Here is a 26,552-nt window from a genome sequence, read left to right on the forward strand (position 1 = left end):
AGACTTGTCGTGGCTCTTCTTTAGCCAAGGTGGAACTCAGTGACAACAGGTGTTACTCAGACTCCCTCCAGAAGGGGACTTGGGCAGGTGCCTCCTGGAGCAAAGACCTCTGACCTGAATCCTGGCTTTGGGGTGCATCTCCCTGTCACTCTCTGTGCAGCCCGCCTCCCTGGCACGACCCTCCTGGACCCTGCAGCTTCCTTCAGAGCACCTGCCACGCCCTGAATGGATGTTGGTTCCATGGACGACCCTCCCACCTGCGTCGCCTCTGAGACAGATGGGTGGTCTCGCTGGGCCTGCACTTGCAAACCTCAGGAGAAGGTCCCACTGTGGTCAGAGCCATGGGTGACTCCTGGCGGGACACCCACGCAGCCATCGGTGTATGACAGTGGGTAGGCAAGGGGCTTCGCACATTACTTGTGTCAACTCTTGTACTACCTGAACATTTGCTTCCCACCCAGCCTGTATAACTCAGATTGTAAAAACTGATCGTATAAAAAAGTTTGGAGGATGCACCCATCCCCACGAGATGTCCTCTGCTTCCTAAGCCCGGGAACATGCGTGTGGCGTGGAGGTGCTGCAGCTGCCTTCTGCCAGCAGGTAAGCTGTTCTGTCCTGACCCCCTAGGCACAGAAGCCCAGCCTGAGGGCCCAGACCACCCTGGGGGGGCGGGTGCTGGTGCAGCCTGTTAACCCCTCCTGCCCCAGCAGGGAGGCAGCCCCTGCGCTCCACACCCCATGAGGTCATTTCCACTTTCCAGCACTTGGCTGCTGCATGAAAACGATGAGCTGAGAAACCACAAGAAGGAGCGGCCAACAGCATCTCTTTAAAAAATCTCAGAAATGTTCAATAAACCTTTGCAGAGCGAGCAAATAAACACCACAGCAGAGGACTCGATGGCTCCTCCTTCCCTGCCCCCCAACCCCTTCATGTCACTCGGGGTCAGGGTGCACGTGTCTCCATGGCAGTCATATGTCCTGGGAGTGCCAGCTCCCCTCCCCCACTGGGCTCCCACACTCCCAGCAGCTGCGCCCTTCTCCCTCCCACTGTTGCCGCGGGTCCCTCACACCCTGCCAGGGAAGCCCCTCTAGCCTCTCCAGACTCTCCCTCCTGGCTCCTGTCCCAGCCTGGCAGCCAGACTTTGGCCACCTAGCCAGAGCTGCCCACCAGCCAGGGCACCTCCCCAGCTGTGTTTGGTCAGCTTTGGCGGCCAACGGGGGAAACCCAAGGCTCTCCGGGTGGAAGAGGCAGCCTCCGTCCCCAGCCCCGACCGCCAGCCAGTGCCAGCTGTCCACTCGACAGAAAAACACACGCTGGCCGCCTGCCCCCAGGGCGTTTCCAGAAGAGAAATTTAATCTAATTTACATACTTCTAGGTACATCGATAACCAAAATGTGGCCACTGGAAAAAGTTAAAAGGTCAATCAGCTCCCAGTTTCTAGTTGGCCCGGGATTGCAAAATAAAAAGATCCACGTTCCTTATTCTCTACACAAAACGCGTTTTTAAAAAAGTGAGAGGTCTAGGGAGCTATACATAGAAAGCAACAGTGAAAAGGGGGAAAGGGGGGGCAGGAGGAGGGGAGGAAGTTCCCACCCCCCACCCCACCCTCCTGGGCGCCCCGGAGTCCTCAAGGGCAGGAGGCAGCTGTCAGCTCTGAGCTCTCCCCAGCTGGGAGGGCCCCTCTCAGGGGGCAGCCAACAAGGATTTCCGTGGCATCGTGGGCTCAGCGGGGGCTCCCAGGCCCCGGTGGGCCACAGAGGGAGCGTGGCTTCCCCTGAGCAAGCACCGTGGCATGATGTGGTCGTTCAACTCGGGAACTGGGGGGCTGGGGCAGGTCCCAGGTCTCACGAGGTGCGTGTGCGTGTGGGTTTGCCATGTGCGTGTGGGTGAGAGGATATTCAGGGGGGCCAAGAGGGAACCAGAAACAGGGGTCTTTGGGGTCTTTGCAAAGGGCCACGGGTGGCAGGCACAGCCCTGCCTGCCTGCCAGACCTGGCTGCTGCCCCTGCTGGGCCAGGTGGGCGTGGGCTGGAGGACAACACCCTGTGGCCCCAGAGTCCTCAGGCTTGGGGGAAGGGCGGCTGGCTGGCTGGCTGGCTGGCTCCCGGTGCCCTGGCTGTAGTGTGCCCGGCCCCCGAGGGGCACCGGTTTGAGGTTTTGGCTTGCTCCTTTGGAAACGGAAAAGAAAGAGGAAGGATAGGGAAGAGGACACGGAGGAGGGAGAGCAGACAGAGGTGGCACAAGACGGGCTCTGGAATGCTTCTGTGTTAGGGCGCCTGTGCCGCCGCTGTCTGTGCCTGCAGAGCCTGAGGCTCCTCAGACGGGGGGTCCGCTTTGGAGAAATTCATCTCCAGGATGTGCCGCTGTAAGTGCCGCACCCACTCTTCCTGGATGGAGAGAGGGCCCTGGAATTCCACTTCACAGAACCTGTGTGGGGGAAGAGAGGGGGGTGGAGCGGCCAATGCCGTGAGGAGAGGTGGAAGCATGGCTTTGCCTGTAGCCCTGGGCACTCCGAGATGCCACTCAGAACCGCAAGCTTGAGGGAAGCGGCGCCCAGAAGCCACGTGTTTTGTGTATGCACAGCCCCCGCCCCCCAGCACAGGGTCATGGCAGGTCTCCTGGGAGGCAGCTGGTGCTGGGTAAAGGCCATGTCACTTCCCAGGCACCTCCACGCTGACTGCGGGATCTGAGCTGCAGGGGCACAGAGGAGCAGATCCTGCCCAGCTCACCAGGCCCCGCAGCGTCAAGTGCAGCCTCAGAGCCCGAGGGCCTGGAGCCCAGAGCTCCTGAGTGGCCCAAGGCAAGTCATCTCACATCTCCAGAGTCCCAGTTTCCTCATCTCTGATGTACTCGTGGCACTTTGGTAAGAATTAACCTCTATTTTTCTTCATCAGGCTCTTGGTGAGGGCTTAACTTTTGGGCGGGGGCACAGTGCCATGTGCTTTATAAATATTAAGCTTGGTTCTCAAAAAATTCATTAGGTGGATTTGTTATCCAATGTCTGAATGCTGGGGAGCCTGAGGCCCAGAGCAGCCAAGTAAATGCCAGGGCCAGGGTTTAAACCCAGGAACCTGATGGCTGAAGCTCAGGGCATCAGCATGATGCTCTGAGGCACCGCCTTGTGGGAGGAGCCCTCAGTCTGTGCCCCAAGTCCCCTTCCAAGTCTCCAGGTGGCCAAGGCCCAGCTGCGAGGTCTCCCCGGGGCCCGGGGGACAGCGTACCTGCACTTGAGGGTGTAGATGTTGCCGACGAACTTGACGAGTGATGTCTGGGGGGGCCGAGGCACCAGGGAGGGGACCGGCCGCACGCGGGGCGGGGGCTGCCGCGCCTCCTCTAACTTCGGTGGCCGGTCATGGGCCTCCTCGCCCCCTCGGGCGGCCGAGGCATCTGGAGGCCGGGCTTGTCGGCGCTCAAACTCTAAGGAAGGTACGGGGATGTGGATGAGCAGGGCCACCAGGGCCCTGGCATCTCCCAGCCTTCCGTGAGCATGGGGACTGCGCAGCGCGGGGGGGGGGGGGTGGGGTGGGGTGGGGTGGGGGGCCTGGGGACGCGCGTGGGCGGGGCGCCCCCAGCCCCTTGCCTGCTTCCCTCCCGCACCAGAACTCACTACTGATGTTCTGCCGCTGGCGTTCCTCGGCTTTCACGGTGCCCGGCGGGCCGGCTGCCAGAGGCCGCTCGCCACTGTCGGCCGCCCGGCTGGCCTCGGGCCCCGGCTCCCCGCCGACGCCGCGGCTGACCACGGCCAGGCCCCCGGGGGCCAGCCCCAGGGGCGGCCGCTGGTCGCTGTCGCGGCCGTGGCCGGCACTGCGGAACTTCTTGGTGAAGGGACGGCCGCCCTGGATGTAGCTGCGGTAGGCGCCCACCTTCTGCGGCCGGTGCTTGATCCACTCGCTCAGCGTCTCAATGGGCGAGCCGTTCACGCACCATTCCGTCACCCCGAACTGCCGCAGGTGCGCCCGCGCATGGCTGGCCAGGGCTTTGCGGTTTTCAAAGTAAAGGCCACACAGCTCGCAGCAGGCCTCGGTGGCTGCAGGCGGAGGGGGTGCTGCTGAGCCACGGCCCCAGGGAGGGCAGGTGCACTCAGATGGCTCTGCCACAAGCTGAGCCAATCCCGCCTCCCGCCGGGGACCTCGATGTGGGGGACCCCACCTGGGGTCAGTGTGCACACTCGAGGCACTGCCCAGCCCTCCCAGGACCCTGCCACCCGCTGCTTACAGGAGTGGGAGGCCTTCTCGTGGAGGGTCTTTGCCTTGAAGGGCAGTTCAGTCTGGATGTAGGTCTTGGCCTTGACCTCTGCGGGGAGGAGGCGGTCCTCCTGCAGCGGCCGCTTGGCTGCCACTGAGCCCAGGTAGCTGGTAGCTGAGGGCTTGGCCCCAGTGATGGGTGTCAGGCTGAGCTCACGGGGAATCTGAGCTGGCCCAGCTCCTGGTTTGCCTGGCCGGCCAGCCAGGGGCGACAGCGGCAATGGGGACTGCAGGCTGCCCGGGGCTGCCGTGGGGGCCCCATCCTCGACCAAGGCAGGGGCCAGGTCTCCGGCTGGCGGCTCCTTCTTGATGAGGCACGGCTTGGACTTCTTCTTCAGGATCTCCCGCAGCGTGTCGATGGGCGAGCCGTTCACAGACCACTCGGTCACGCCCATCTGCCGCAGGTGGGAGCGCGCGTGGCTCGACAGGCCCTTACGGTTCTCGAAGAACTCACCGCAGAACTCGCAGCGGATGTCGCGCGCCGGCTCGGCCCGGGACGCTGCAGAGGGTCCAGGGTGGGGGGCAGAGGAGAAGGAGGCGGCGGCTGCGGACAGGAAGCCTCCAAGCTCGGGGCTCCTACCAATGCCGGCTGCCTGCCTGCCTGCCTCTGTCCATGCCCCTGCCACCCCAGCGACCCGCTCCCTCACGCGGGCCTCCGGGGCCCTCGTATGCACATCTGGCCAGCCGCCTCTCTGGCTTCTCCCCATGTGATAACGCTGGACGAGCCACTTCCCCTGTCCAAGCCAGTTTCCCTCATGTGCAAACTGGGAGATGAAAGCCTCCAGGCCCCAGGGCTTCCTGGGAGAGTCTAAAGTAGGCACAGCTCAGAGCCTGGGGCACAGGGCCAGCAGACAGCACACACAAGCTCTCAGGCGCAGCCCAGGCCGCCCCTACCTGCTGGGCACACAGTAGGCACTCAATCCACCTGGGCAGAATGGGCACAGTGACGCCATAACAGGGAAGCAAGTGACAGTGACATGACCATGGCCACGTATGGGGTTCTCTGTAACCAGGCACCGAGCCAAGTGCTGCGTCCCACTTAACTCTCAGGAAAACCAAAATGGACAGGGGACTCTGCTGATCTCCACCTTCCAAAGGAGCAGACTTGTCTGCAGTCTCACACTGCTAGATTACAGAGGGAAAACAATCTTGACTTCCACTTGATGCTAAATGCTGAGCACTTAATTATCAGGAATATCAAAAAGACACAGCTTAGACATCCATCACCTGATCCTATACTCCTGCCATGGCAGACATCACAAATGGATCCCTGCTGTCTTTCTCTCCAGGAATCCAGGAAGCAGCCACTACCAATCAACTGATGATGGTGCAAGAGACAGAAACTTTTTCCTTTTTCCTACTACCAAAATGACAGAATTCTGCTTTCCCTGTGTTAACAGAACCAAGCAGCAGCTTGGCGACCGGAGCCCATGTATTCAGGATAGCAGTAGGCTCCTGTGTTCCCTGGAGCTGTGCAGCCTCCCTTCCATTTCAACCCTGGGTGTTCTGGATACCTGCAAGGGGAGGCAGGGAAGAGACCCCTCCGGCTGCTCTCCCTGCCCTGCCACAAGATCACACTTACACAGGTTCAGGGGTGTCAGGTCTTCCCGCGGTGCCCCCCAGGGACTCTCAGAGGGGTGCGGCTCCCCATGAAGGGTCCCTGGCAGCATCTCCCGCTTGATCTCCACCCGCATTTGTTCAGGCTTCAGCTTCTTGGGCAGGGAGGGTGTGGCCAGGCCTGGGAACATCTTCCGGGCCGTGGGAGGAGGAGAGGCAGTTGGTGAGTGGCCCAGAGGGCTGCCTGGTGGCGGTGGCAACTTCTTGGCCAGGGGCGAGAGGTGAAGGTCCGAGGGGCTGCGGGCTTCCAGAGAACTGCCAGGACCTCCGCTGCCCACCACCTTGGCCAAGGCTTTCGGGCTGGGCCCCGGCGGGTTGGGGGGTCCGCCAGGCCGGGACTGGGTCCGTCTCTTCAGGATCTCCCGCAGCGTGTCGATGGGCGAGCCATTGACGTACCACTCGGTCACGCCCATCTGCCGCAGGTGGGAGCGCGCGTGGCTGGACAGGCCCTTGCGGTTCTCAAAGAACTCACCGCAGAACTCGCAGCGGATGTCCCGCGCTGGCTCAGGGCCGGAGGCTGCGGCAAGAGGAGAGAGCGGCAGTTAGTGTCGTGGGCACTGCTGGTGTGTTCGCCTGCAAGGAAGTGTCCTGGATGGCTGGGGGGGGGGGGGGGGGGGGCAGCGATGTGCCCACAGGTGAAGGTGGTGGTGGAGAGCAGGTGTGAGTGAGGGAGCTGAGGAGTGGGGTGGGGGGAGGGGGGCAGAAGCGAGGTGGGAGGCTCCAGAGAGAACACGCACGCACGCACGGCCCTCGGATCTGGTGCAGGAGGAGGGAATCAAGAACTCCACAGCTCTGCGGGTCCCAGGGAGGATGGGGAGGGCAGGAGGCGGTGGCCTAGGTGCCCCGGGGCCTCCCGACCAGGGGCAGCTGTGGTGCCTGCCACACCTTGAGGCATAATCTCTGCCTTCGACCCTGATTCAGAGACCAGGGTCACAGTCATGGAGGGGGTGGAAGACCAAGAGAAAGGGCCGAGCAGACCCGGCCCCCTGCCAACGAGCTCTCTTGGATAGAACTGTCACTGCCAAGGGCCTGTCTCCTCCCTGCCTGGGCAGGGAGAGAGTCCGGAGGGGGCTGCGACCCTCCCCTCCCCCAGGAGGGGCTCCAGGGCCCATGGGGAGGAGAGGACGGCTGAAGCGAGAACCTACAGAGGTTGAGAAGAGACGGCTCCACATCAGAGGCCCAGAAAATGCCGGCGGCTGTGGCGGCCGAGAGGTCCTGCTTCCCCCAGGGGCTGGCCATACCCACGGCCTTCAGCTTGGCCTTCTTGGCCGGCGGTAGGGAGGGGAGCAAGGAGAGGGCCGAAGAGGTGGGAGGCGGCTGCCCCAGCTGGCCTGGGGCACCGTGCCCGAGTGGGAGGCGGAGCCGGACGCCGTCCCTCCTGATGAGCCCGTGGAGCACGTCTATGGGGGATCCCTTGGCGTCCGGATCGCTGACGCCCAGGTGGCGCAGGTGGGCACGGGCGTGGCTGGACAGGCCCTTGCGGGTCTCAAACCAGGCACCGCACAGCTGGCAGTCCAGCTCTCTGCCCCCGTCACTATCTAAAGCTGCGGAGACAAAACACAGGGAGGGGAGGGGGCAGTTTCACGGCCGCCACCTTGGCCGGCCTTTTAGAGGACTGAGGCAGGAGGGTCTCGTGTGATTGCTTTTTTTTTGTTTTCTTTCCAGCTGCCCAGGCACTTTGGAGTCCAAGGTTCCATGCCACAGGAATTATTTGGAGGTCCTGTTCCCCAGCCTTGCCCTCTGGCATCAAGGCGAGTACTGAAGAGCTGGAGGATATGACAGAGCGGACAGGCGGCGACCAAGTTCAAACCCTGATGCTCCTGGGACCTTCTCGCACGGCGCCCTTGCCACAGGAGCCACAGGGGACATACGGGGGGCATAGGACAGGGACCCCTCCCTCCAGCCTTGGGACCCTTGCCAAGGGAGCTGTGGTGGACAGAGAGGGGGTGCAGAGCAGGGGTTCCCACCTGATGCCAAGCACCCTATGAGGGCACTTCAAAAAGTGTGCAAAAAATTGGAGTGACAAGGTTAAGCGTATTCTGGTGCAAAGGATGGTGAAGTCCATGCACAGCTGATTCATAATACACGATTCCCATGAACTTTCTGGAATGCTCCTCGTCTAGCCAGGAGCACACCTGTTAGGCCCCTGGAGCAGATTCAGGGGAAGCGGTTCCCAAGGCAACGTGAGATGCCACCGGCAGGAGGCCAGACCCCAGTGGGTGGGGGTGGGGTGGGGTCGCCCCCAGACACTAAAGCCCACAAACTACAGCCTCCGCTCCCAAGGGACACCCTGATGTTCCCTCGCTCACTGCTCCCCCGCCTCTATCGGCTGGGCCTCTACCCCTGGGCACTGACAGAGGGGGAGGCGCCTCCCATGAAAACTGGGCCGCCCAGGGGGAATCTCCTGTCCCCCCCTTGACTATCTGCAAGACCCATGATGCTCCGAGCTCCCACCGGGGAAGTCAGGCCCCTAACCCTTGGGCCCAGAGGAGGCCCAGTGCTGAGAATGACCCTGGCAGGACTCAGCAGCCATAGCCAAGCCTCCGGGGCGGGGGGTGGGGGGTGGAGAACGGGGTGAGGGAGACAAAAGATCATACACAAGCGAGCGCCTCAACCACCGATGCCTGACCCAGCCAACCCAAGATGTGGGGGCTGCAAGTCCCCCTCTGCCCCTACCCTGGGCCCTAGAGCCCGACCAGAGGCTCCCACCCTCCCAGCACTGGGACCTCCCTTGGTTCCCTGGACCCACACTCACTGAGGTTCAGGGGCCCTTCGTCATCGGACTGGGGCCACTGCGCCTTTGGGGAGGCCGGCCGGGGGCTCAGGGACAGCTGGGGGCTCTTGTCCTCAGGATTCTTGGGGGTAGGGGAGCCCACCAGGGCCAGCGGCGCCTTCTTGAGGAGCGGAGAGCCGGGTGGATGAGCCAGGCCCTTGGCTGAGAAGCCAGGAGGTGACTTGACGGCTTTGTGGATGGCAGGGGCATCCAGAGGCTTGGCCAGGGTGAGCAGGCCGGGCCGGGGGCCCCCGGAGACCACCTCCTTTGGTGAGCTGGACTTCTTAGCCAGGCTTGGGGGCAGCCCAAGGGGGGCGTCAGGCAGACCCTTCTGCTTCACAAGCTCGTAGAGGAGGTCGATGGGGGCACCGCTGCTCTCAGACTCCGCCACCCCCAGCTGCCGCAGGTGCGAGCGCGCGTGGCTGGACAGGCCCTTGCGGGTCTCGAAGCAGGCGCCGCAGACCTCGCAAGTGGTCAGGCTCTGAGCTGGAAGGCGAGACGGGGGCCGGGGTGGGGGCAGGCTGTGAGGCCTGTGGGCCCAGCTCGCCCACTTCTCCTCTCCCTGAGGGCCCCACTCAGCCAAGTTCCATGAAAGTGTTTTGCCTCTGTCAAGTTCCACCCTCCACCCCCCACTACCCATTCTTACAAGGATTCTAAGGAGGCAGGGATGGGCCTGTGTGGTTTGCAAGCAAGGGAACTGAGGCTCAGAGAGGGGAAGAGTTACGCCCAAGGGCACACAGCTGGAGGCCGAGGCCATGTGTGGCCTAGCCAGTGGGGATGCCCCTTCAGAGCCCCAAAGCACTGCATTTGCCCAACACCGACCTGCCAGCCACATGCTCCACCAAGCGAGGGTCACCTGGGCTCAGCCCCACAGACCCCAGACACAGCCTCAGCGGGACCCTGCACCCTCTTCTGTAGAGCTCCTAGCCCTGACTGCGTCTCTGCCTCGCTGGTCCCCAAGCTTCAAGGACTGCCCCTCCCCCCATACACACACACACACAAGTGCAAGACCAGGGATGTCTGTCCTCTCACACACCTGGGCTCTAGCCCAGGGCCCAAGACTACTCAACGACGACACACACAGAGGAATCGGTGGCATGCGAAGACACTGTGCAGCTGAGGAGGGTCAGAGTTGGCAAAGGAACTGGGTCTGTACCAGAAACCCCACGGCCTCTCTGGACGCCCCGCCCTCACCCAGCTAGGGGGGCCACGTGTGCTCTGGAAGCTCAAGAGCAAAAGACATGTGTCGCCTTGGTGCCTGCAGGGAGCCATGGCCAACCTGGGGGCCCCACACGAACCCACCAGGCCCAAGTGCTCCCCTCTGATTGGGACCAGCCCGGCCAGCACCCCCGCCTGCCACCTGGGCCACTCACCCTTGAGGTCTGGCAGCTCCTGCTTGCTGCCGTGAGAAGCCTCTGCAGCCACTTTGCTGCTCAGCCGACTGGCCACCTGTTCCAAGGCCCCAGTGACAGGCAGGCTCTTCTTAGGGAGTGGGGGGGACCCCAAGTCCACGGCCACCATGGCGTTTTCCTCAGAACCCAGGCCTGCAGGGTGGGGGTTGGGGGACACAGGCTGAGCCCAGGTGGCGGTCAGCCTGTCTACCCGCAGGGGGCAGCCCTTCTTCCTCCATCCTGGGGGCCTGCGCTCACTCTGGGAACAGCTCCTATTCCATGAAGGCTGCGGCCCCACTGACAGCACGGACACACGGGCGAGGGGACGCAGCGCAAACCTGAGCTGAGCCTCTCGTGGTGGGGACCTCAGACTAAACATCTCTTGGGACAGAACTTGAAAGGGAGGCAACACCTGTCAGGCCAGAGGGTGGAGGTGGGGGGTAGAGGTCAGAAGGGGAACCCCAAAAAGGCAGCCAGGGTCAGGATCCCCGAAAGGCAATGTGGGGGATGCGGAGGCGGGTGGCTCCTTGTCAGCTTTGGCCTTGTGAGAAAGTGCCACCAGCCAGCCACCCTGGGGCTAGGACTGGCCACAACGCTAAAGCGAGGCCCTCTAGCCTGGACCAACAGTGGACAGGAAGAGTGGGAACCAAAGAACTTCCTGCGAAGTGATGGTGACACCCATCGCGGGTGACGGGTGTCGTGGCCAGAGGAGGAGCAAGGCTGGATTTTGGCCGAATCGCTCGGAAGAAAGGAGCCCGGGAGGCCTGCTTGAGCCTCCAAGTTGAGAGAGAATGGCGACAGCTCAGAGCAGGAAGCAACTATGTGTGGAGTTGGGGCCTTGGGAGGTAGGAGAGAGGCACGGGGCAGGCGGATGGGCCAGGCAGGTCCCCTGCTCAGTGTGAGTCCTCTAGAGCCAGGGACAGGGCAGGACAGGCCAGGGGACCCTAGGGCGCAGCGCCACCGAGGACTTCGTCAAAAGTCGCGGGGTCGGGTGGGCGCATCTGTCAGAGGGGCCCGGCCCAAGTGGGTCTCCGCGCCTCAGGGACCGCGGTCGCGGCCTGGGACCCTCCCGGGGGCTCCCAGGCGACAGGGACATCTGTCAGGCAGTACGAGGGCGTCGCGGAGCGGCGGCGCAGTGCTTCTGGGCCCGGGGACCCTGCAAGCGGCGACAGGCGCCCAGGAGCCCGTGCCCCTGGACGGCCTAGGGGAGGGAATCCCCGAGACTGGACGGCGGGCGCCGGGGGCGACGGCGGCGGCACGGGCAGGCGGGACACCGACTTCCCCTCCCCCCACCCTCCCGGGCGCGGGCTCTTACCCGGCGGGGGCGCGGGCCCCGGGCCCGGCTCCGGCTCGGCCTTGGGCCCGTCCCGCGACGGCGGCGGCGGCGGCGGCGGCGGGGGCGGCGGCGGCGGCGGCGGTGGCGGCGCGGGGAGGGCCACCGGGCCGGGGCTCGGGGGGCCGGACGGGGGCGCCCCCGTGGGCGCGCGCTCCCGGGCGCCCCCCGCGCGCGGCCCCGCCGCCGCCTTGCTCTCGGCTTTTGTCAGTCGGCACTGGGCGGTGGAGGCGGCCATCTTGGCTCCGGCGCACGCGGGGCGGCCGCCCCAGGCGGGAGCAGTCGAACGCCGAACGCCTCCGCCGCCGAGCCGCTCCGCCCCGCCTCTCGGGCGCGCCCAGGGTGGCCTGCCGAGCGCCGAGCGCCACGAGCGAAAACGCCTGTGCGGTACCGGCGGAGTCGCGGCTGGAGCCACCTCCAACCGCCGCCCCAGATGGGACCTCGGCTATCGCGACGTCCAGGATGGGAATCCTCCTGCCGCATGCATCCACACCCCGACAGCATCTAGCTTCCCAGAGCCCCGACTGGCAGAGCTAGGACTGCCCCCAAGCCCTCACCCCCTCCCCCGGCGCGGACCCTGCCCCATTCATTCTCTGTCTTGCAAGTCTCTCCCTCCAGATCGAGGATCCTGGAAGACAGCTGATCCCCAACCCTGAGGAGCCCCTAAGATCGTCCTGGCCATCCCTCGACGGTGCTGCACCACACTCTTGCGGACCCCTCCCCTCCCCTCGGTCGGCACCCATTTCAAACACACTGCCCGCTTCTCCCTCTCCAACACCAAACTGATTGTCCCCAGCTGTTCCTTGACAGCTGGGGTGGGGCCAAACTGACTTGCCCCGCCCCCAGCCTGGCCCCGCCCCCGTCAGCCCTCTAGGGGAGGCGCCTGAGGATAGAGCCGAGACACCCGAAGGCGAAGGCGTTCGCCTAAAGACTGGCCACAGCGCCCCCTCCCCGGGGACAGGGCAGGGACAGTGCCTCCCCACACACCCCTACTGTCCTAAGCTGACTCCTCACACCCTATGGCTGCGCCGGCCGGCTCAGCACTACCTGGGGGCTGATCTTAGCTAAAAACGGTGTGCTCCCATCCTTGGGATGCAGGTGCCAGGTAGGGAACTGTGGGTCTCATATTCAGGCCCCTGCTGGGGCAACACAGAAGTCAAGGGGGCAGGATGGGAGCTAGAAACTGCCCCCCTGCGCACCCTTAGCTATCCTCAGAGGCAACTGTGCCTCCAAGTAGCTCAAGTGGGTGAGCTGAACACCTAGGCTTCAGCAGAGGCAGGAAGCTGTGGGTCACATGGTCACATCCCAGTTCGGTCTCTCCTCCTTGTCCAGGGGAGAGAAGGGGCTTATGGCAGCCCCCCCCCCACTTCGCTTCTACACACTCCTGAGTGGTAGTCTGCAAGGGTTCTGATGGAGCCTGCAGTGCAGATCCACGTGGGATCTTGCAAACTGCAGGAATGAGAAGCTCCAGCCCCAAGCAGTCCCCGGAGACAATTCCTAACCAGGCATCCTCTGGTTCTCGGAGCCCAGCTAGTTCTCAAGCTCTCTGTCTGGTCAAAGGCTCTTGCAAAGTCAGGTTTTGCAGAGTCTCTCGATTTTCCACTCCCTGTGCAGGTGCCCCGCCCCAGGCTCCCTCACAGAACAGTTTTATGCCCTGATCTCTTAAGCCCCCTCTCCTTACTGGAAACAACCACGGAACAAGACACAAGGCCAAGACTGCCGCTAGCTGGGCGACTGTGGCAAAGCAAAGGACACTCAGCTTCCTGGGCTGTGGTCCTTCCTAGAGACTTCAGCCCCCCACCCCCACCACAAATGGAACAACAACAGGTTGAAGACTGAGTACTCAGCCCGCGCACAGTTATGGGAGGGGATTGTCCACACTGCTGGAGCAACAGTCCTGGGACCCTAGATTTGTGCTGTCCAGTGGGCTCACCCCTAGCCTCCGACCAGCCATGGTTCAAGTGTTCAACAGCCCCCAGTGACCGGTGGGGACCCCTTCCAGAACAGCGCAGATAGATCCACAGCATCTCCCACATTCCACAAAGTTCTATCAGACTGCCTTTTGGGTTCCAAAACCCTGACCCCACTTCTTCCAGCTGTGTGACCCTGGGCAGGTTAATTAGCTTTCTGTGCCTCAATCTGTGATCTGTAAAATGGGGATGGTGATGATGATGATAATAATAAAAGTGCCTTCTAGGGTTATGTTGAGGAAGTCAGTGTGTTCGTGCATATGAAGTTGCTAAGCTCAACTTCTGGCTCTTAATGAGAGCTCCGTAAGCACTTGTGAAAATTTGTTAGGAAGGGCAGGAAGAGACTATATCCATAGAAGATCCCTGGCCCACAAAGGACCCCCTAAGTGGAAGGGTGGCTGTGTGATTTGGCAACGTTCTTTGGAAAGGGACACAAAACACTTTCAGGAAAACTGAGTGGCTGCTCCCTGCCCCCCAACCCCCAGGGACCCCACCCACCCCACCACCATCCCCTCTGAACTCCAGGGAAGGACCAGGGCTCCAGCCCCAGCCCACTCCCTCCTCTTACCATCTCCGTAGGCCGGCCCAGGGTCCTCGGCCCAGGTGGGCGGGAAGGGCACCGTGAGAGGGAATCGGGGTCTACGAGAGGACAGGAAGCTGCCTGGGGGCCCGCCAGGCTCCCGGCCCAGGGGGCTGGGGGGCAGCTCAGCGGCTGAGGTGGCCAGCAGCTCCTGCAAGATGTTGATGGGCGAGACGGTGAGCTCCCAATTGGTGATGCCAAAGTCGCGCAGGTGCGCCCGGGCGTGGCTGGAGAGGCCAGCACGCGTGTCGAAGCCGGCCCCACAGAAGTCACAGCGCATCAGGCTGAAGGTGCCTGGATCGAAGTTCGCCACTGCAGAGAGAAAGAGAGAGAGAGAGGCATGTGGACTGGCTTGGGGAGGGGAGCAGTGGGGAGGGGCGACTCTCCAGTCCCAGCCTCTGCCGGACCCCAGGGCCTCTTATCCTCTGCAGGTTCACACGGCCAGTACTGTTCACCTCCCCTTGGCTGCTCAGGGCCTGCCTGCCTGCCTGCCCGCCCCTCGGCTCTCTGCACCTGCACCTGCATCCCCCTGCCTGGGGGGTTTCCCTCTTCACACATCTGGACAAATCAGGGAACTCCACCCCCAAAGCACATTCTCCAGTGGGAGGCTTGTGATCATTTCGGTGAGTATTCGGTAACCAGCTTTCTCTTGTCTACTTTTGCTTGCATTTATCCTGGTGCTATCAGTTAAATATGCAATGGATGAAATGGACAAAAAGGACCTAACACACGCTCCTCTGGATATCCTCCCCTCCATGCCCCCCCCCCACCTCCTGCAGGTGCACCTAGAGACTTCTAATCTTCCTCTAACTCCACCAGGACCACTCAATGTCCTGACCACCCACCCGGCTTCCTGGTTGTCTGCTTCTAGAGCGTACACACACACACACACACACACACCATATCAGCATCTCCCCAAGTGGGCTCCAGGTCTAACAGTATCACAACCACCCCTGGACCTCTGGGATCAGAATCTCACTGCCTGGGAATCTGTGTACCTCAGTGCAGTCCCTGGGGTTCTAAGCCAGCTGGCGTGTGTGTGTGTGTGTGTGTGTGTTGGGGGTGAGGGCAGAGTCTCTCTGGACCTGAATTCCAGGGCAGCAAGAATGAATCTTGCATTCATTGCTGAATCTGCAGCGCCCAGACAGGGGAGATCTCGCTGGATCAATTATTTGTCCAATGAAGGGATTAAATTCTCCCCTGGGAGAGATCTGCTGCCTGTTCTCCTTTGGGGCCAGCTGCTGGCACAGCCAGGGCACTGACCTTCAGTGGTAACCTTGGCCCTGACTCAAAGGTCTCTCAGCAGAGGAGGCCCCAACATCACCCTCCTTGGTAGTAAGGGAGGGGTTAAGAGTGAGAGTGGGTGTGTTTAGAACCCAGCTATTAATGCCTGCATTGTGGCGCCGTAGGGTAAGCCATCACCCGAGACACCAACATCCCATGAGACCACCAGTATGTGTCCTGGCTGCTCCACTTCCGATCCACCCCTCACCCACCATGAAGATCCTGGGAAAGCAACAGAAGATAGCTGAAAGTACCATCCTGGGGAGTGAACCAGCGAATGGAAGATTCTCTCTCTCTCTCTCTCTCTCTCTCTCTCTCTGCTTTCCTTCTATAACTCTGCCTTCCAAATGGGACTTATGTATTTATTTGAAAAGCAGAGTTACAGAGAGAGAGAGAAAGAGAGAGAGAGAGATCTTCCATCTGCTGGTTCACTCCCCAGATGGCTGGAAGCCAGGAGCCAGGAATTCCATCTGGGTCTCCCACATGGGTGGCAGGGGCCCAAGCACTTGGGCCATCTTCCGCAGCTTCTCCCAGACCATTAGCAGAGAAGTGGATCAGAACAGGGATGCCACTGCTGCGACTTTACCTGCTCTGCTACAATGCTGGCCCCATAAATAAATAAATAGAAAAAAAAAAAAAAAGCTAAGAAGAACTCAGCTGCCTGGCTCCTGAGCCTTGGAGGGAGGTGGGTGCTGCACCGAAGTCCCCCCACTCCCACCCCTACCTTTTTTCTTTTTCTTCTGGAAGGAGAACCTGCGCTCGATGGCTTTCACCTCCTCGGCGGAGATGAAATGCCGCACGTTGTAGCTGACGCCCACGCGGTTCAGGTGGCCCCGCACGTGGTTGGCCAAGCCGATGCCATTGTGGAAACGGTCGGGGCAGTAGGGGCATTTCCGCTCTTCCGGCTTCAGTGCCGCGGCCGGGTCTCCCTCCAAGAGCGTGTCCAGCTCCAGGGGGTCACCCAGTGGCGCGTCCAAGAGCAGGAAGTCCAAGGGGTGGGCGCCCGCCAGGCCCAGCTCCTCCGGCGGCAGCCTGGGGGGCGCCCGGGCCGCCGCTGCCGCCATCACCTGCGGCCCCAGCCTTGCCACCAGGACGATGGGTACCATCCCTCGGAGCTGTTGCTGCTGCGCACGCGACGCCTCGGCTGTGCGCAGCGCATCTTGGAAAGTCCGCTTCAGCTCCAGGGCTGGCTGCGGGAGGAGGCTGGGGGTGGCTGGGGCTGGACAGAGCCCATTTTGGGGGGAACAATCCATTTCTGAGGTCAGCGCTGCAGCCTCCTCCTCCTCTTCCTCCTCTTCCTCTTCTTCCTCCTCTTCGCTCCACGGGCGCCTCTGGTCCCCCAGCCTCTGAGGGCAGAGGCTTTTGCTTCTCCCGAGCTGTAGGGAGTATGGGGTGGACGCCAGCGGCGAGGGAAAGGCCAGCCTTCCAAAAGGACTCTGGCTGGAGCCATGCGCCAGTGGCTTTGACGTTGGGAAATCCCTCACGCCCAGCTGCGGGCAGTCTGGGCGCAAGTCCAGGCCAGGGTCGTATTCAGCAGGGTTCTCCCGCCACACGGGGGCTAGGAATGGCTCAGCTTTGCCAAAGTAATCCACAGCAACCTCGGGGAAGCGGGCGTAGGCATCCTGGCTGGTGCCTGGCTGGCTGGTGGGGTCCTGTTCCTCCTGCTCCTCCTCCTCCTCCTCTTCCTCCTCAAAGGTGTCCTCCCTGCCCTCCTCCCAGTGGGGAGGGGCGTGCGCCAGCCTCACGTGCTCCCTGAGCAGGCTCTCACTGGGCGCGGGGAAGCCACACACGACGCAGGCACTCAGCCCCGAGGCGGGGGTGGCTCCGTAGGGGTGATACACAAGGGTGCTGGCGTCCAGGCTGGGGCTAGCGGGCCGGCTGCCACCTGGGAGGGACTCCTTGGCCGGCTGGCCCGGCGACTCGCGCACGTGCAGCTTGGCGTGCTGCACGAAGGCCCTGGAAGAATTGGTGCCAAACACACACTTTGGGCACTGCAGCCGCGCCTCGCGGCCCTCATCGCCCGGAACTTGCTTCAGCTTCTGGATCTCTTCAATGATCTTCTCCCGCGAGGCCTGGTGCAGCTGCCGGTGCTGCTCCAGGGCCGTGGGGTCAGCAAAGCCCCAGCCGCACTCCCCGCAGGCCAGCGGGGCCACGTGGGCGGCAGGCTCCTGGCCCGGGGCCTGGCGGTGTTGGGTCATGTGGTCTAGGAGGTGTTCCTTCTCTTTGAAGTATATGCTGCATTCGATGCACGGGAACACGGTGGGCTCTTCATCCTCGTCCTCGCCCTCGTCCATGCTGGCCACCCCCTCGACCACATCCTCCAGTAGCTCACACAGGTAGGGCCCTGGCCGGACAGGGGACAGCAGTGGCTGTAGCCGCTCCACGGATGCCTCTGAGTTCACCGTCCAGGTCTGTGTGGCCACCTCTGAGGCTGAGGCAGGCAGTTCCCATTCGGACCGCTGGGACAGCCCATCGAGGTCCTCCAGGTCTTCTGTGGTGCCCACCATGGCCACGTCCATCATCTTAGGCGTGTCCTCCACCGGCACCAGTACCCTCCTGAAGGAGGGGAGGGGTGGGAGGAGCTGGGGGCGCAGGTCCAAATGCAGCTCTGAGTCCCTGGGGGCCCTTTGCTCATCGGTATCTCTGAGCCATTCAAACCCGGGGCGGCCCCTGTGGGCCTTCTCCAAAAGCTTTGGGTCACCCTGGTGGTGCAAGAACCTTCTAGAGCCCTCGAGCTCAGCATGGGGTTTCAGGGTTCTCACGATGACCGAGTCCTCGAACCCCTGCTCAGAGGGGTTGCCCTCCCCTGCTTCTTGAGCCAGGGGGTGTTCCCAGGGCCCCTGGCCATCGGGGGGCTCAGGGAAGTGGCCCAGGAGATGGGGTGGCGGAGAGCCCGGCCGGAAGTCCAGGCTGCCTCCATCCCAGCAGCTGCAAGGAAGTGCCAATGGGGGAAAGGTTAGCCACACGCCTCGGTTTGCCTTCCTAGGGTGGTGGTGGGATCCTCTCAGGCAGTCTGAAGCAAAACCCCACGGAGATCCACTCAGAAGGCAGCCTCAGAGGGGCTGTGTGGGTGAGGGGGGTGGTCCCTTTGGACACTCCCCAAGCTGTGGGTCAAGAGCCAGGTTCAGCTCCCGGGATGCACCTGTGCATAGAGCCCAGCCCTAGTGCATTATCTGGGGGGTGGGGGAGGTGATGTGCAGAGAGACCATACCCAGGGCCAGCTCTACAGAGTGTCTCCCCGTCTGGGGGCACGGTCAACTCTCATCTCTCTCCAGGGGCTGACCTGTGGTCCCGGCTGCTTCTGCATCCTGGGGCCGATTTAGTTACTTTTGGTCCCCCCTTCTCCCCAGATTTGGTGAATGTCACCTTTGTGGCACAGCAATTCCAAGGAGAGCACCCTTGCTCTTGCAAGGAGAGGTTGAGGCACCCCCCCCCCCCGACACACACACACCTCTGTTCAGTCTCTGGCCCCAGTGACTGTGAGGTGGGGGGGATGGGGGGTGAGGGGAGGCGAGGCAACCCCTCCAGGCCTGAGTTTTCTGATCCTAAAAACAAGGGTGACTCCTAAGAACTGAAGACCCTCCTTGTCCTTATCCAGAGCCTAAGGAGATTTCTTACAGCCATAATCAAGGAAAGTTTCACCCCCAGCTGGCAAGTGCTTTAAAAAAATAATAAAAGGCTTGCAACCTCAACCTTTGCAAAGGGGGACGTGGAATGGTGGCAACACAACCCGGAGCGAAGAAGACACTTGCCCGTGACCAGAGTGAGTCCTCACTATGGTTCTTCCTGGTTACCGCTCCTTTTGTTTCCAAGCTCTCGCCTGCATGAGGGGGACGTTGGATTCCTGGGATGTGGGTTCCAACAAGCGGGCTGGGCTGTGTGGCCCATCAGGGGAACAAGATGCTCACAGGACTGTGCTGAGAGCCTAGTGCACGGCGGCTCCCGTTCATATGGAGAGCTCTCGTGAATCCTGATAAGATGATCATTTTTACGCCAGCGCCCACCAGGCCGTTTCATCACACAGGGAGTGGCCGTCAGCCCTGCTATCGCTTCCTGCTTTTTACCCAATACAGCTCCTGTCCCCTGGATCCTCACATCTGTGAGACGCAGCTCATGGATTCCTTCATGCCTGACGAAAAAGCTGAGGCTCAGAAAGGCCCTAGCATCACTTCAAGGTTGGGAGGAGGTGGGGAGGCACCTAGCAGAGACCAGCCAGGACTCCAAAGGGTCCAACCTCCAGGCCTGGACCCCTCCACCCCTGCTCCTGGCAGAGATAATGAGAGTTGACTGTGCTCATTCCAGACCTCTCCCACCCCTCCCCGCCAAGGGGCTAGGCCTGCTGGGAGCCACCTCCTCCTGCCTGGCCTCCTGATTCCCTCCTGTCCCCTCTCACTCCCCAGGGGGACTTTCTTTCTCTCTGTTTCTCTATCTCGGGCCTGGGCACCTGCAGCTTACCCCCTGCCCTCCCTGAGGCCAGGGCCAGCATGGCACTCACCAGCTGCTGATCCGATGGGTGGCCGAGGTAGCACAGGGGAGGGCTTCGCTGAGGCCAGGATGGGGCTGCCCATCTGCAACAGAGAGGGGAGACCCTGAGGGGCTGGGGTTCCCCCTGGCTGGGGCCCTCCACACCCCAGCTCCAGGAACCCTGCCAGGGCACCTTGGAAGGGCCCTGCTGGCTCCCACAATCCCTCATCCCAGAGAGCCCTTTGGGCCTCTCTCCACTCCTGAACCCTGAAAGGGGTTTCTTAGTACCAGCTCCCTGGGCTTTCTGCTTCCCTCCCCCCACCAGCCCCCCAACACCTGGCAGCCAGGGTGGGTTTTAGAAGTCAAGCCCCAGCAGGGACTCACCTGGGCTTCTCATTCTACCTACAGGAAGAGCAGGATTGCTAACTGCCACCTGCAAGGCCCTGTGAGGTCAGACTCAGCGCATGTCCAACCGCCCTCCTCTGTCTCTGGGCCCCTCACTGGCTCTGTCTGACTGTCCTGGCTTCCTTGTGGAGCCCCCTGTGTGGGCCAACTAACACTGGCTGGCCTCAGGGCCTTGGCACGTGCTCCTCGCTCTGCCTGGGACACCCTTCCCTGGCCACTTGTTCCAAAGGGAACCCCTGTGAGGTTTGTCTCTCCCTCCCTCTCTTTCTCTCAGCACCCCCTTGGAGATGCCTGGCTCCCTCTCTGGATGGCTGCTTGTCACTCAGAGCAGCGACTTGCTTGGCCTTGTTCATTACAGGAGCCCATCCAGCAGCTGGTGCCACCACAGGACTCACAAAATACTCGCCAGGCTGGCGTGTGCAGTGACTGAGCCTTGTTGGCCTGAGCTGTGCCTGCCGCCTTCTGGACCCCCTTCCAGGCCCTAAGCCCTAAATTTAATCCCCTCCTGGAATACTGACCCTCCACCCCCCGACCCCCACCCTACCTCACTAGACAGAGCCAACTCTCCATTATCCGCCTGTAGAGGCTGGACCTGGAGCGACCACAGGAATCCTGGCCTGCATCTACTCTGCCCGCTGCGCTTGCCTGATGCCGGTGAGCGCGTGCCAATCGGGGCGCGGGCCAATTGTCTGGGCCAAGGTTAACACACTGGGTGGGGGGGGGAGGTGGAGGGCGGGGGAACTTGTGCCCTGTCCAGAACCCAGCAGATGCAACTGCTGGATCACCTTCAACTTGAGGGTGATCCACAGAGACAGAGGACTGCTGCTGGGGTGAATTCTGGTTTTCTTTTTTTCTTTTTTGCCACTGTCCTCACCATTCCATATTTGCCCAAGCAAATTTGAGAGCTGGCCATTTAGGAATCAAGAAATAAAAATGAGGCCAGGGTGGGGTGTCGGGGGCAGAGTGAAGGGAGGGGTGTGTGTGTGTGTCCAGAAAATGGGGTGGCTATCACCCTGGCTGGGGGGGTTGTCTTTCACTGAGTCTTATAGAGGCTGTGATTGCTACACAGGGTCTGCAAAGGCAGGGAGGTTTGCAATGTCTGAAGCATATTAAAAAAAAACAAAACAAAACAAACAAAAAAAAAACCCTGACATTTGGGACCAGACCATTGTGGGGGGAGAGGAGCTGTCCTGTGGGCAGTAGGATATTAAGTGGCATCTCTAGTCTCCACCCACCAGATGGGAGGAGCAGCCTCCCCACCACATGGTGATAACAACTGACAATCTTTGCAGATATTAACAGTGTCCAATAGCCAGCAGAATCAACAACCCCCCAGCTCCCCCCCCCACCTGCTTTGAGAGCCACTGGGGTGGGGCAGATGGGGATGCTGTGCAGGGTGTGAGAGTTGGTTGATCGATCAACTCTGCGAGCAAGAACCCAAGAACAGGGTCCCCGGCGAGTCACAGATGCGAACTTCTCTGGAGAAGGTGGTCGGTTGGTTGGGTACCCAGCCCCGGCAGAGCCCGGTGTCCTGTTCGTCCTGCTCCTGAGATTCCGGGTGTCCCAGATTTGATGATTCTATGATTGCCACTAAGAATTCTCAAGCCGGAGCTGGGGTGGGGGTGGTGGTGGCAGTGCTGCGTTGCCCTCTTTATCTGAGCAGGCTCCCAGCGCAGGCTCCTGTTTTTAGTAACTTTGGAGGAAGCAGGCCAAAGCAGGGCCCATGTCCACGACACCTGGAGGCCTCCAGGGATGATGATGACGATGATGGAGGAGGAGGAGGAAGGATCTGGAAGTCCCATGGTGGACCGCTGTTCTTGGGTTAGTGGCCGTGCCAAGAAGGGGGAGGTTCTCATTGGCTCTTTTCACATGAGGTCCCTCCTGGGAGGACTTGCCGTAGAGACGAGGGCATCCGTGAGCAGCTTGAAGCCAGGCGGTGTTGTGGAGCCACCAAGAATCTAGACTTTGGAGCTGGGCAGATCCAAGTTCAAGGCCCAGTGCTGTGACCCAAAGGTCTTGTGTTTCCCAGGCTTGGTTTCCTCTTGTGTGCAGGGCCAGTAATGGGTGCCAATGAGAACCCACAGAATGCTCCAGCCAGAGGAGCAGTGGTAGAGGGCCAGGGGAGGGGGTGGTGCTGGGGGTGGTGCCAGGTGGTGGGGGCAGGGGGACGGGACAGGGCAAGAGCTAGTTTAAGCAGAAGCCAAAGACAGGACCTGAAGCCTCAGAACCCTCCCATTCACTCCACACTCTGGTTTCATCCCCAGCAATGATGCATTTTTTGTCCCTAAGCTCCCTATCCCCCCACACAAGGCCAAGCACACACCAGACATCATCCTCTCTGATCCTTAGCTACACCTGGGAGGCCCAGCTAGAGAGGCAGAGGATGCAAGCAGTGAGGTGGCCCTCCCAGGGTGTCCCTGGGGCCTCTGAAGGCTGAGTTGGGGTGAGGGAGGGCTGGGCTTCAGGGTACACCAGTAGCCCCCCAGAGGCTCTTGGGATTTGCAGGCTTTACAGAACACCTACAGCAGGTGCATGAGGGAAGGCAGGTGGGGCAGGCTAGAGGACAGCGAGAGAGACACAGTGTTCCAAGCCCCAGCTTTCCTCCAACCTCCAGACAGAGACCCCACTCCAAGTCAAACCAGCCCTACCCCATGCTACCGGAGAGAGCGCCCCGTCATTCTGCGGCTGTATGATAGATACACTGGCACTAATACCTGGTTGGCTCCCTGGGGGCGAGGGGAGGACTCAGAATGCCCCTAATCTGCCCTTCCCCTCCCTCCAGACCTAGGGTATCTGCCAGGGAGAAAAGAAACACCCCATTTCTCAGAACCAAAGAGGACCCCAGGCTCCCACAGTCAAGATGCCTACTCCTTCCTGGCCTGGCTGTGTGACCTGTGACAAGGTCCTGCCGCCTCTCTGAATCTCAGGTTTGGAAGAAGGGCTTCCCAAGGTTTCCAGGGTGCCGGGTTAGCCCTTTTGCCCCCCTGGAGTTTTATTCTGCCATCTGGCTGCCAGACACACATATCACCAGGCACCTTCAGGCGTTGGCACGGACAAGGGCAGGTGGCGGCGGCAGCTGTGGTGTGCACTGGGGGTGGGGGTGGGGGTGTCTCTTGCCTAGATATCCCTTGCTCCCTTCTGTCTGGCTCTTTGTCCCTTGTCCTCCTGGAGCACCCAGGCTGGGCTAGCAGCTTTCTGCACCACTATGACACCAGACCTGGTAGCGTGTCAGTGTCCTCTGTCCCAGATAGTAGAAAGGGAATGGTGTGTGTGTGTGTGTATGTATGTGCACGAGCGCACAGTCACCGCTGTGCTCCAGTGCCTGGCTCCAAGGGACAGCTGCTCTGTAAGCCTCTGAGGATCAGGGTAAGTGTTGCAGGTGGCCGGGGACAGGTCCAGTGTCCTGCAGGACACCGGCGTGGGGATTCCAGATGAAGGGTGTCAGAGTCACGTGGCTGCTGGGCTGTGTGACCATGGCAGCTTCTATTACCCCTCGGGGTCGCAAAATTTCCCCATCTTGAAATGGAATCATCCTCGGGGCTACTCCACAAGCTTTTCCCACTCAGAGAATGGCACGAGGTGAGTACACAAAGGGCTTGGCATGGAGGAAACCCCTGATGCGATGTGGATTGCAAACCAAAGTCTTGGAGCAGAAGACGATGAAGGCAGAGGTGTGGTGCGTCAGCTCCTTATTCTGTAGCCAGAGGCTCCTCCCCGCTGCCACAGGCCCTTTGCACTTGCTGTTCCCACCACCCTGCATGCCATTCATTCCGTGTTGCACTTAGATGCCACCCTCTTCCCTTCCTAATACTTTCACAGCACCTGTCACCACCTGCCCCTGGGATATTTTAGCTGTTGGATTGTCTCCTGTTTCGGAATGCCAGTCCCTTGAGGGCAGGAGCTCTCGCCTTTGATTTTCATTTGTTCATGGGCTGTTTAACCCAGCACCTAGAACACAGCTTGGCACACAGCACGTGCTCAGCATTGACTGCATAAATAACCGATTTTGAGCAGGGATGCCATGTGAGATACGTTTTTGCTGGGTAGACCAAGGCACAAAGAAGTGGGGCAGGCGCCCCTGACACCCCACTCTCTCCCCAGCCACTAGAGGGCACAAGCTGTTTAGGTTTGTGATTCAGGACCTGGGGTACCCAAGATACCAACCAGGAGATAGATGGGAGCAAGGTGTACCTGAGGACCAGGTTGGCCTTGAGGCAGGGAGCTTGGGTGCTGAGGTGGCCACTTGGACCCCCTGAGGACGCTCTGCGCAGAAGATGGAGCCAAGCCAACCTGGGGTTTGAGTCCCAGCTGCTTGCCACTCACTGGGTGGCCTTGGTCCAATCACCAGCTCCCAGAGCACTTGTTTCCTGCCCCCCCCCCCCCCGCAGCCCCTGCCACTTTGAGAAGACAAGGCTCAAGAGGAATCCGAATTCCAAGTCAGCCACTGCTGGGCTGGGTGACCTGGCTCTCTCTGAATTTCAGGGGCCAGCTCAGATGCACCCTCGGGGCCACAGGGCCCCCCGCTCTTACCAGAAATGCCACCTCTGCCATCCAGAATGTCTCGAGGGCCCTCCTTGGTGACAGGTAGGTAACGGGCAGACCGGAAGATGCCACCTTCCCCCTCGGTGGCCTCGGCCCCACCCTCGATGTCCTCCCGCGGCGCTGGGCCTGGCAGTCTCTCGGGGCCTCGGGGACGATCTGGTGTGGCCAGACCACCTGTCAGGGCCCCCTCCATGAGTACTGTCTGTCTGGCTCCACTCAGTGGCGGGGGCTGGCTCAGCAGGACATTGTGGGTCTAGGGGCAGAGAGAGGGAGATGCTTAGGAAAGAGCCTGAGTTTCTCTTCTTGCAAAACCCCAGTCCTTACCCTGGACACTCAGCTTGCCTGACTTGACCTCCCAGTCCAGGTAAGCTCAGTGAATGGTTCTGACACCTCCCCCATCCCCACACACACGGCCCTGACCCCATCAATCACTCCCCCTTTACCCAGATCCCGCCTTGCCTCAGTTTCCCCACACACACCCATCGGCAATCCCAGCACTTCCCTGGGACGCTGCCTGGTACCCACACGCGGCTGAGCTCCCCCCGAGCTGTTCTCCATTCACCATGCACATGCACATCCTCCCCTCACCGCCCCTACAAGTCTCCCCCCTACCCCAGTCTTTATAGGTCCACTTTCCTCTCTTCCACTGCCCAAATCAATCACCCTGCACTTTTCCCACACTCCTCCCCCCTTCCCCACCCCTCTGGCCCTTAGGGTTCTCCAGCTTTAACCCCTTCACCCCCACACACAGCCTCAAGTGACCCTAGTCTCAACCCGCTCGCTTTTTCATGCAAACCCAGTCTGGGTTTCTCCATTCTGACCCCCCCCCCCCCAACACACACCCCACCAGCAGATTGCTCTAGTCCTTGGGCCAAAGGGAACCGTGGGGCTCCTGGTTTAGAAATGAGGACCCTGGGGAGGGGGGGTGGTCCTCGCCACCTATAAATACCTTCAAGGTAACGGCGGAAAGTGAAGGGCAGGAATGAGGCGCCCTCCCTGGGGAGACGGTGGGGAGGCCGGGCCCAGGCAACTGGGGCGGGGCCGGGGCTCCAGGCCTGGTTTCAGGCGCTGCCCTCGGGAGCCTGGGGGCTCCCAGGGGGCCCGTCCTTGGGCTGGCAGTCCTGGCGGGGGTCCCTGCCCAGGCCCGGAGGAAGCACCTGCAGGTGCCCACAGGGTGGGCACTGCCCGCGGGGAACGGGCGGGACCGCAACTTCGGAGCACTTTGGCAGCGTGGGGAGGGGGCTCCCGCCCGGACGCCCCCCGGGGGTCGCAGAGGTAGGGGCTGCGCCGCGTTGGCGCACCCCTTAGGGGGGAAAAGGTCCGGGAGATGTGCCCTCCGCCCGTGCACCTCGGGGCGGGAGACCCCGCGGGACGCGCCGAGGTGGGGGGGGGACACCTGCCCCAAGACCCCCGCCCCTCCCCCCACCTGCGCGGCCCCGCCCCCACCCAGGCCCCGCCCCTACAGGTCCCGCCCCGCCCCCCACCCCGGGGGGTCCCGCCTGGCCCGGCCCGGCCCGGGCCTCCCCCTCCCCGCTCCGGCTCCGCCCCGCCCGCGGGCTCCCCAGGCCGGGCCGGGCCTCACCAGGGAGGCGGCGCCGCCGGCTGGGCGCCGGGGCTCGGAGCTCCCCTCCTCGGTGCGGCCGTCGCTGCCGCTACCGCCGCCGCCGCTCCCGGTGCCGGTGCCGCGGCCTCCGCAGCCGCCGCCGCCTCCACCGCTCGGGGGACATTGTCCCTTTAAATCGCTCCCCCCGCCGCCCCGCCCCCCCGGCGCGCCGCCGTGACCTCAGCGCGACAGCCCCGCCGCGCCGCCATGATGGGGAGGTCCGGGGCGCCCCCTCCCCCCCGCGCCACCCCGCGGGGGGGGGGCGGCCAGCGGGCGCGCCGCCATATTGGGAGTGGCCCGGCGGGTCACCCTTAAAGGGCCCGCCTGGACCGAGAGTCGGGGTTGAG

General features: G+C 62.0%; 1 protein-coding gene across 11 annotated transcripts; it reads right to left on the minus strand.

Moving 5' to 3' along the window:
* Positions 1–852: 852 nt before the first annotated feature.
* On the minus strand, positions 853–26,260 carry WIZ (WIZ zinc finger). 11 transcript variants are annotated; one of them, XM_062179385.1, is made up of 13 exons: positions 26,185–26,260; positions 24,591–24,855; positions 19,687–19,759; positions 15,916–18,119; positions 13,896–14,219; positions 10,007–10,177; positions 8,616–9,119; positions 7,006–7,404; positions 5,826–6,377; positions 4,215–4,742; positions 3,607–4,026; positions 3,221–3,416; positions 853–2,426 (listed from the first exon to the last, which is right to left on the minus strand). In XM_062179385.1, exons 2-13 carry the CDS (start codon positions 24,793–24,795, stop codon positions 2,267–2,269), a joined length of 5,736 nt encoding a protein of 1,911 aa, XP_062035369.1. In that variant the 5' UTR covers positions 24,796–24,855; positions 26,185–26,260; the 3' UTR covers positions 853–2,266. The 11 variants fall into 11 exon arrangements, with proteins under 11 accessions (XP_062035369.1, XP_062035370.1, XP_062035373.1 ...); XM_062179386.1 differs by lacking the exon at positions 10,007–10,177; XM_062179387.1 differs by lacking the exon at positions 7,006–7,404 and having other exon boundaries at positions 855–2,426.
* Between the last annotated feature and the right edge of the window lie 292 nt (positions 26,261–26,552).

The sequence above is a fragment of the Lepus europaeus genome, chromosome 20 (genome assembly GCF_033115175.1).
Source record: "Lepus europaeus isolate LE1 chromosome 20, mLepTim1.pri, whole genome shotgun sequence".
NCBI lineage: Eukaryota > Metazoa > Chordata > Mammalia > Lagomorpha > Leporidae > Lepus > Lepus europaeus.

What these genes read in the sequence shown, in the direction of transcription:
- WIZ (XM_062179385.1), bottom strand. Translation starts at nt 24,795, where the DNA reads ATGGAGGGGGCCCTGACAGGTGGTCTGGCCACACCAGATCGTCCCCGA. An exon ending in GGAGCTGCCAGACCTCAAGG is followed by an intron (nt 9,120 to 10,006) that starts GTGAGTGGCCCA and finishes CTCGCCTTCCAG; the next exon opens with CTCAGAGCCTGACCACTTGC. An exon ending in CCAGCGGCAGAACATCAGTA is followed by an intron (nt 3,417 to 3,606) that starts GTGAGTTCTGGT and finishes TACCTTCCTTAG; the next exon opens with AGTTTGAGCGCCGACAAGCC.